Source organism: Mus pahari, chromosome 4 (assembly GCF_900095145.1).
Source record: "Mus pahari chromosome 4, PAHARI_EIJ_v1.1, whole genome shotgun sequence".
Taxonomy (NCBI): Eukaryota; Metazoa; Chordata; class Mammalia; order Rodentia; family Muridae; genus Mus; species Mus pahari.
This window is the reverse complement of record NC_034593.1, coordinates 86,193,693-86,203,537: the sequence shown is the minus strand read 5'-3', so window position 1 is coordinate 86,203,537 and position 9,845 is coordinate 86,193,693. Positions and strand designations below refer to the sequence as shown.

The 9,845-nt window shown below is 52.8% G+C and overlaps 1 protein-coding gene across 3 annotated transcripts; it reads left to right on the top strand.

Annotated features, from left to right (window-relative positions):
• Window positions 1–1,794: 1,794 nt before the first annotated feature.
• Plekho1 (pleckstrin homology domain containing O1) lies at window positions 1,795–9,405 on the top strand. 3 transcript variants are annotated; one of them, XM_021195784.2, is made up of 6 exons: window positions 1,795–2,291; window positions 2,393–2,539; window positions 5,681–5,821; window positions 6,667–6,771; window positions 7,312–7,413; window positions 8,566–9,372. In XM_021195784.2, exons 1-6 carry the CDS (start codon window positions 2,265–2,267, stop codon window positions 9,268–9,270), a joined length of 1,227 nt encoding a protein of 408 aa, XP_021051443.1. In that variant the 5' UTR covers window positions 1,795–2,264; the 3' UTR covers window positions 9,271–9,372. The 3 variants fall into 3 exon arrangements, with proteins under 3 accessions (XP_021051443.1, XP_029393862.1, XP_029393863.1); XM_029538002.1 differs by having other exon boundaries at window positions 2,195–2,291; window positions 2,417–2,539; window positions 8,566–9,405; XM_029538003.1 differs by lacking the exons at window positions 1,795–2,291; window positions 2,393–2,539; window positions 5,681–5,821 and having other exon boundaries at window positions 6,701–6,771; window positions 7,299–7,413; window positions 8,566–9,405.
• The last annotated feature ends 440 nt before the right edge of the window (window positions 9,406–9,845 follow it).

The window sequence follows — 9,845 nt, the reverse complement described above, 5'->3', positions numbered from 1 at the left end:
GAGAGAGAGAGAGAGAGAGAGAGAGAGAGAGAGAGAGAGAGAGAGAGAGAGAGAGGCTCACTGAGTGCTATAACAATGTATAAAGGAAACCAGAAGTGCTATTCCAATTTCTCACTTAAGCACTGGTCTCTAAAAACAGTCCCACTTAGATCCAAATGCAGGTGCCTTGAGGTTCAGTGGCTTATAGGAACATGCAGTGTCAAGGCAACAAAGCAAAGGTGAGGGAAAAGGCCAAGACTAAAACGTTAATATTTCAGGTTACTGAGAAGGAGGGAGCTGGGAGGGTTGGGGACCAGCCAGAGATTTATGTAACGTCTCAAGACACAGACAGGCAGAGAAGGTGCTGCAGCCCACATGCATCTGCTCCAGAATCTGAAAATTACTTTGGTTATTTTTTACGAGTCCCTCCGCCTGATGTTTCACAGAACACTAGCTCCTGCCTGGTGCTGTGCGGAGCCCAGGGTCTTGCACACTGGAGAGACAGACTCTAGTATCTGTTGACTAAATGAAAGCTGCAGAGAAGAGGGAGATGAGGCAGTCATGAATTCCTTCTGCCTTGAGCCAAATCTATCTTTCCTTTCCCTCCTCGGAGTGAGTGCTGGTGATTAAGCTAGACACCCTGCTGAATGCTGGGCAGAGAACTCTACCATGGAGCCACACCCTCAGCCCCTATTTAAACTTGGTAAATCACGTGGAGACAGGAGGATTGGTAGACCAAGACCAGCCTTGGCAATGTAGCAAGTCTGAAAACAGTGTAGGCCGTGTAAGACCTTGTCTTAAGCCTGGCAGTGATGGTGCACACCTTTAATCCCAGCACTTGGGAGGCAGAGACAGGTGGATTTCTGAGTTCGATGTCAGCCTGCTCTACAGAGTGAGTTCCAGGACAGCCAGGGCTACACAGAGAAACCCTGTCTCAAAAAAAAAAACAAAAAAACAAAAAAACAAAAACAAAACAAACAATAAAAGACCTTGTCTTGTTAAAAAATAAAGACAAAATAATCCAAAGCATTCTTACCTGTTCAGCCAACAAGTTCCCAAAAGCTAATTCCCTCAGCTGTGTCCTCATGCTAGTACATATGCTCCCTAAAGCCTTCCTCAGTCATTTCTTTGCCCTTTAAACAGGCCAGTACCAAACAGAGATGAGGAGGGGGTAGTCTGCAAAGTGTGCTGTGTGTGTACAAAGTCTAAAAGGACCAGGGTTAGAAAACCTCTATGCTAACTCGTGTAACAGCAGTGTCAGTTTGTGCATGACAAGTGGTTCCCAGTGCTGGACTGATCTTTTCCCAAGGGATAATATCCTCATTCTTATATGCCTTACAAAATGGTACTCGACATTTTTAAGTGCCAAAGTAAGAGCATTTTGAAAGCATAAAGTTCTGTGTCCACCTGAAATAGAAATCAATTATATGGCTAGTGAGATTGCAGGACTGGGAAGCACGGTGGGTCTGAGAAGGGGGAATCTTTCTTGATAAATTCTCCCCCCAAAAAGCCCAAACATCCTCCACGCCTCAAATCACAAACTTACCAACTCTTCATCTTGGACATCTCTGGGAAAAATTAATTCCCCTGCTTTGTGCTTTACTCATTCGTGGTGGTTGTGTTTATCATACACCAGGTAATGGGTTTATTAGCTTACTGTCTGGTAGCAATTGAACCTAAAAGACACAGTTGGGTCCTCGCGGGCTTTCATGGGTCAGCTGATCCTCCGTTTACCAGGTAGGGGAACAGAGACCCAGGAGTGGTGAGGAAAGCCGCGCTCAAACTTGGGCGCCCTCCAAGCCACATCAGAAACACAGGGCTCAGAAGGGTTCGCGGTCCGGGCGTCCCCGGGCCTCCCGCCGCTGCACCCGTGTTTACCGCAGGCCTCGCGGGGCGCTCACGTCCTCCCGGGAGTAGGTCGAGAGTGGAGACTCCCGGGGCTCCGCCAGCCGGAGTCTGCGGGTCCGAGGCGGCCGCTCTCCCACGGCGCCTCCGCTCCATCCCGCTCGCCACGCCTCGGGCCCGCCCCCACCGCCGCGCCTCCCGGTTATCCGCTCGCGCCTCCGCCGGGTGCCGGGTCGGAAACAAAGGCGGGGGGCGGGGAGCGCACGGCGGCGGCGCCGCGGTCCGCCCTTCATTCGGAGCCCGCGACGTCAGCGGCGGTGGCCGGGGCCCGTGCGGCGGGGGCGGGCATGGGCGGCGGGGGCGGCGGGGGCAGCGGGGGCCCGGCCTGCGGCTAGCACGAGCCGCCGAGCGAGCAGCGGGCGCGGCCGCCCGATCCCGCCATGAAGAAGAGCGGCTCCGGCAAGCGGGTGAGTGCGCGGCGCGCGGACAATGGGGCCGGGGCCGGCGCGGGGGCGGGGAGGGCGCGGAGACCCATCTGAGCCGCCGCTCCTCGTCTCGCCCCGGGCAGGGGCCTCCGGATGGAAACCATCAGTCTGCGGCGCCCGAGAAGGTCGGCTGGGTCCGGAAATTCTGCGGGAAAGGGATTTTCAGGGAGATTTGGAAAAACCGCTATGTGGTGCTGAAAGGCGACCAGCTCTACGTCTCCGAGAAGGAGGTAGGCGCCCGCCCTTGCGCGAGCCGTCGGGACCCCGTCCCCACGGCGGCTAGTTCTCCGGCTTGCCCCGCCTCCGTCTCTGCAAGTTCAGGGGTCGCAAAAGTCCTGTGTCTGCAGAGAAAAGTCACCCTCGAGTGAGAGAACCTGAGTGGGGTTTAGGAGTTTACTTATTTGATGTGCCTTTGCGGACACCTTTCTCAGAAGTTCTGACATCCGCCACCTCTCGCTCTATTCTGGCCCCCTAAAATACGGTTGGGGGTTTTGTGGGGTTTGTTTCTGTTTCTGTTTAATTTGCTGTTGAAACACACTGGTATTCGTATCCCTCGACCCTTCCTGTCTTCCCTACCCCAGCCCACCGGGGTGTTTGGGGGGGGCATATGTAGGTCCCCTGAGTAGCACAGGCTCCCTAAATCATAGAAAACACAACTTGGAGTCAGTCTCTGGGACCAGGGGTAGAGCAGCCGTGGATGACGGATTCTTGTAGGAGCTAGCATCCTGAACCAGGCTCGTCCCTCACCTTCCACTCCACTTAAAGGGTAAAAAGAGGAAAAAAAAAATTCAAGGAACTCATATTCTGCCCATCTTTATTTGTAGATGGGGGAATGGAGTTAGGACTGGGAGCGTCTGCGTGTGTCTCCATGGCTTTGGCACTGTAGTTTTACAGGAAACCACAGCCCGGCACATGGGATCAGAATATAAAGCCAGGTCGTGGAATCCAGAGACCTTCCCCCTTTGTGAAGCCCCAGTAACAAGAATGCTGAGAAACTGAACTTGCTTCCCTGTCTGGCATGGTGGACTGTTCCTGTTCCTTTCAGACTGGCCCTTCCTCCCTTGCCTGGGTGCTCTCACCCAAAACCAACCAAGTGGGAAGTTCTCCCTTAGCTCTAACCTGTTCTGCTTTTGTCACTAGACACTTGTTTTCTGCCCTTGTATTTGGGTAAATAAAACCTTTTATGGTGTCAAAACAGACACACTTGCAGCTGGAGAGAGGTACTTAGCTGCAAGCAGTCTACTGAGACAGGCAGAGAACTGAACAGGGGGAGCCTCCAGGGCCCTCTGGAAGGGGCCGAATGGTTGGAGAGGCCGGAGCAAGCTAAGGGAAGACTTGATAGAGTTTGCTCTTGAAGGCCGCTTCTACCTGCTCGCAGATCCTACAGAGCTCCCCCAACGATTCTCTTGCTTTCTACTTTTGTTTTGTTTATTTTAAAAGCAGCAGAGAGTGTCTCCTTGTATCTCCTGTCTTCCCCGAACTCCATAATGCCAGGAAATGTAGTTAGCAATCAGGAAGGGCTTCCTACACGTCCGAGGGGAAACCAGAGGACAGTGAAGGGCTACAGAAACAAAACAAGGCCTTTTTCCCTTCTTAAGTTTGTCCAAAAGGCAGAACCTGGTGGACAGACGTACATGGTTACGTTGTTAATAAACCCGTGTGTGAGGGAGAGATGCAGAGCAGAGAGAGGATAGGATGACCTCAGCCTAGAGTGTCCCCTGTCCTCTGACTCAGGAGCATCTGACTAGACCTGGGGCCAGATGCCCCCTGCTGGGAAGGGCAGTGGAAAAGAGGTACCTTCTACTGACCCTTCTTCAGAACCAGGTCCATGGTCCAGTGGGCCTGGGCTAAGGGCAAAGCTGCCACAAGACACTGTTTATTCAGCCTGTAAACAAAAGCAGAAGCAAAGCAATAGACTGAAGATGTAAGACCCAAAAGCAGAGTGTATTTGCAATTTACATGCCCATGCAAAAACAAAAGAGAAAGGGAACCCGGCTAAGCATTCTGGGGAAAGCATGGTCTCCCACAACTTCTTCCTCTAGAGAAGCCCTTCCGGGGGTGTTGCGGGGTCATTCCTAACTCTCCAAGGGCATCCTTTCACTGACCTCACCAAGGACCAGAGGTAGGAACTGACCCATACCTTAGGGAGACTTCACAGTAGAGGAAGTTAGGTTGAATGCTTGGTGCGACTGTGGGCCGAGAGACGGAAGGGTTAATTTGGAAGATGTAGTCATAAATGAGACTTTGGGAATTCGGTGTGAAAAAGAAACAGAATACAATGGAGAGCAAGGTGCCAGCGCAACTGTCTTTTCTGGGCACTGGCATCTACTTATCCTGCTGCCTATCTCACCCAGCCTCCCACCCTTGCCCTTCCTGACCTCTGTCAACACATCCCACTCCCACAGTGCTTTATCAGCCTTGTCCACGCCAGGAGAGTTCCCTTTCCCCTTCCCTTCCCTTCCCTTTCCTTCCATTCCCCTGGGAAAACAGAATGAGTGAGTCCCTTCCCCTGGACGCACACACCCAGCTCTTTCCTTGCCACCCACCCACCGGCCTGCCCGCCCCGCCCCGCCCCGCTTTCTGGCCTCTGCTGGGAAAGGCGCAGGAGAGGAGGTTGCTGTATCATCCCACATTCCAGACTGTGTTGCTGTGAATCTTTCTGGAATGAATCTTGTCCCAGGTCCACCGTAATGTTTAAGGCCCTCTTCCCAGCCAAAAAGCAGGGAGCCCTAGAAAGGGGAGAACCCTGGGGACCCAAACCTTGCCAGACAAATGGCAATAGATGAATTTTCCCCCACGCTCCCCCACAGCACATTCAGAAGGATGGGCAGATCAGCCACGGGCTGGACCTTCTTATACAGGTTCGCTTGGTTTCAACTGTTTCCCAGGGAAACATGAGCAGCTCATTCCTGGAATATCCCAGCCAAGTGGGAGAGAGGGGTAGCCTGCTATCAGGAAGTCTCCTGTGACATCCTACGTTAGAAGAGAGAGCAGGTGGAAAGAAACACCTGAGGCCAGAGGCAGCCCTTTGTCCCTTCCAGATGTTGGCTGCCTTCCCCCTTCCCCTGGATGAATAGTGGTCACTCTTGTCTTCCTTACTTGGAGTGATCAGAGCAGTCCATTCACCACGTCCCTTTAAGGACATGCCCCTTTAAGGACTTGTAAGCTGCGGCCTTCAGAGGCAGGGGGTCATGGACAGAGGGAGGCACTGGGATGGTAGCTTGAGGAGAGTGGGTTAAACAGACCCTCATACAAGGACTCGGGTCTCAGTCCCACCCCCAGTACACACCTGAGGTGAGATAGCTTCCTGCGGGCCTTCTCTGGAGGAGAGAAAGAGTAATTTTATCCCATGACACCCCAACCTCTCATAGGTAAAAGATGAGAAAAATAGTCAGGAGGTGTTTGACCTGAGTGACTATGAGAAGTGTGAAGAGCTCCGGAAATCCAAGAGCAGGAGCAAGAAAAATCACAGCAAGTTCACCCTGGCCCGGTGCAGACAGCCGGGCACCACGGTAGGCTCACCCCCCACTGTGGCCCTGGCTGCGGGGGGGTGGGGGGCACAATTATTTTCCCTCTGGCTTTTATTATTTAACTGGAAAGTATTCTGACCATTTCCTTTCCTCTGGGCAGGCCAGCCTATATAACCTATTCAGCCATAAAGAAACCTCTCTCTCTCTCTCTCTCTCTCTCTCTCTCTCTCTCTCTCTCTCTCTCTCTCTCTCCCCCTCCTACCCATACCCTCACACACTTATACACACACCCCCACACCCCTACTGTGTGTATGTATGTATTCCCCTCCCTCACTTACACACACACACACACACACACACACACNNTCCCTCCCTCTCTCCCCCTCCTTCCCCTCCCCTCCCCCACTTATACACACACCCCCACACCCCTACTGTGTGTATGTATGTATTCCCCTCCCTCACTTACACACACACACACACACACACACACACACTTGCTGTGTGTATGTACGTATTCTCTTAGGAGAAACATTATTGGTGCTTCTTCCCTGATGGGTATCTGAAGTTCAAGGGAAGCCATGCTTGTCACACCCCGTGTCTGAGGTGTCTGTGTCCTCAGATGTTTAAAGATCTAAGCGCATTCACACCTCCCCTAGTTGTCTCCAGTGCCATTTTCTTAGACCCACCCTCCACCCCACCCCCTTTGCTAAAACAACCTGTGTGTTCTGCAGGAATAGACTCTGGGTTCCTTCCGCTGCTGATGACCCCAGAAGCAGGGTCTCTCCTTCCAGGATCGGGGTGTGAGGGAGTGAGAGGATTATTTCTTGGGTGGGGGGTTATAATTTATTTGTAAAACCCTAGCTAAGGCAAGAACATTCCCCTCACAGGCACCCAACCTCATCTTCCTGGCGGTTAGTCCTGAAGAAAAGGAGTCATGGATCAACGCCCTGAGTTCTGCCATTACCAGAGCTAAGAATCGTATCTTGGATGAGGTCAGGGGCTTACTGTGGGGCAGGGATGGGGTACTAGGGCGGAAAGCAGGCTGTGGCTCACTAGATGAGGAGGGGTGCTTTGTGGGGCCCCCTTTAGTTTCCCCAGATCAGTTTCTTGGTCCTTTTTTTTTTTTTTTTTTTTTTCCAGTTTTTTCGAGACAGGGTTTCTCTGTGTAGCCCTGGCTGTCCTGGATCTCACTCTGTAGACCAGACTAACAGATTCACCTGCCTCTGCTTCCCAAGTGTTGGGATTATAGGAGTGTGCCACTAAGTCCTGACCTTTCTCAGCTTCTTTAAAGGCCCTGTTGTGTCATCCCCCGTTTTCTCTCTTAAGCCTTTTCTCTGCTGATTCGAACCCCACACCCACTTCATAATGCTTCGTCTAGTCCTGGGTCAGCCATGTCAGTAAGTCCTTGTGCCTATACCCTGCTCAGAAGCAGGCGGTGGGATGGCCCTGCTTCCCAGTCCAGGCATGTTAGGGGTCGCTCAGTTGGGACAGAGTCCTAAAGAAACCCTGTGACTCACAGTGTGTCTCTTCAGGTCACCGTTGAGGAGGACAGCTATCTTGCCCACCCTACTCGAGACAGAGCAAAAATCCAACACTCCCGCCGTCCTCCAACCCGGGGACACCTCATGGCTGTGGTATGTAAAACTGCAAGAGAGTAAGCATTGCCCAGGGGCCAGTTCTGGGCTGGCCCGTCTCAGCTGTGTACGAGCAGGAGCACTGTTGGGATCAAAGGCTTAGGAGACCTCTCCACCCTGCGTCCCTGTCTGATTCCTCTAAATCAAAATTACTTACTCAGCACTTAGCACGAGTCAGACATCTCTGTTCTCAAAACCTTCTGAGGAAATGAGAAACCCCCCTAGGGACAGTGAAAAGCAGAAGTGTTGTGTTCAGAATGATGTGTGCGCTGCTGTGTGGTGGCCAGCCACTCTGAGGGGTGACAGTAAGGATGACACACCCCACGACTCTGCCAAATGAAGTAGTGGTTTCTCTCATCCAGCCTTGCACCAAGTCTAAGGAGAGGCTGTCCATGCAGGAGGAACAGCACAGGCCTTGTAGTGAGCAGACCTGAGGCACACCCATGGTCTCTGGGCTGCCTGAAACATGGGGCAGTGGCGATTCCCTTAGGAAAGTGGTTCTGAGGGAAACGGTCACAACAGCACATGTGCAACAGCACAGAAAACACTGCATACCCTTTACCACTTCTGTTCGATTACAAAAGGGAACAACAGGCTGGAGAGATGGCTCAGCGGTTGGGAGTAGTTGGCTGCTCTTCTAGAGGTCCAGGGTTCAATTCCCAGCACCCACATGGCAGCTCACAACTGTCTGTCACTCCAAGATCTGACACCCTTACACAGACACACCTACAGGCAAAGCACCAATACACATAAAATAAAAATAAATATAAAAAAAGAAGACAACAAGGTTCGTTACAAGGCAAGGATTCAGAGTTCAGATACCAGAGCGGAGCTAAGGTGTGTGGCTGAGAGAATGTAGGCAGAGGAACCTCTTCCTCTGTCCGTCTGTCTGTGTGGATCTTACTGTGGCGTGTGGGCTGTCCCCGTGATGCTTAAGAAGTAGACATGCCCTGTAAAGCTTGTAGAGGAGCAGAGAACAGACAATATGCAGGAAAGGGTAAAACAGAGAAGCAAAACAAAGAAATTCAAATCATCATCAGAGGAATCAAAGAGCAGAGGAGGGGTCTCAGTTGGACTGGAGGGGTCCCCTTCAGGAAAGGGACCACAGCTTGCAGTATCTGTTCACTGCCTTCCTTCATATCTCTTTCCCAGGCCTCGACCTCTACCTCAGACGGGATGCTAACATTAGACCTGATCCAAGAGGAAGACCCTTCCCCCGAGGAGCCAGCCTCTTGTGCTGAGAGCTTTCGGGTCGATCTGGACAAGTCTGTGGCCCAGCTGGCTGGCAGTCGACGGAGAGCGGACTCTGACAGGATTCAGCCCTCTTCACGGCGGTCAAGCAGCCTTTCTCGGCCTTGGGAAAAACCAGACAAGGGAGCCCTCTACAGCCCACAAGCACTGAAGAAGTTCCCCAGGACAGAGAAGAGCCGATGTGCCTCCTTGGAGGAGATCCTATCCCCGAGGGACCCTGCCCCAGCCCGCCCTCTTCACCTTCAAGCTGAGGAATCCCTGCCCCCTGTCCCCGCCCAGCCGGGGCAGCTGTCCCGGATCCAGGACCTGGTAGCAAGGAAACTGGAGAAGACTCAGGAGCTGCTGGCAGAGGTTCAGGGACTGGGTGATGGCAAGCGGAAGGCCAAGGACCCCCCACAGTCTCCTCCCGACTCTGAGTCGGAGCAGCTGCTGCTGGAGACCGAGAGGCTGCTGGGAGAGGCCTCCTCCAACTGGAGCCAGGCAAAGAGAGTGCTGCAGGAAGTCAGGGAGCTGAGAGACCTGTACAGGCAAATGGACCTGCAGACCCCGGACTCCCACCTCAGACAGACCTCCCAGCACAGTCAATACCGGAAGAGCCTGATGTGAAAGAGGGGGGCAAGTCTGGAATTTGGGGGGGGGGGCACAGACTCTTTATCTCCAAATCTTGCAGGATAAAGCTTTTTTATTTACCTCAATCCAAAAAAAAAACAAATTCATTGCTTTTGCTGATGCCTCACCCGCTGTGGCTTTTTCCGACCAACTTCCCAGGTCAACTCCCTAGTCAGATTGAGCCTTGAGGCCCAAGTATAGAGCTCTCACCTGTACAAAGAATAACAGAAGCAGGCCTTTCGCTGTGCATAGGCCTCCTGCCCCCAGGCACAGTAGGGATCAGTCCCGGATGCACACGTCCGGGCGTCTGGGTTAGAATGGGCTGGGGGGACAAGGTTTCCTCAGATGTCCCAGGTTCTCACTCTGAGGCTGAAATTTCAGCTCTGCAACTTGAGTTCTAGGGACACAGGGGCCAGTGCCACCTGTCCATGCCATAAGAGAAGTGAAATTTACCCGAGCCCTGAGAAGGATATGTGGAATTAAAGCCTCCCAGCTTCTCACCAAGGTGTGTGCACACTCGGGAGAGGGCTGCTAAGATCTGGCTCCCTAAGGCTGAGGCTCCATGCGTTCGT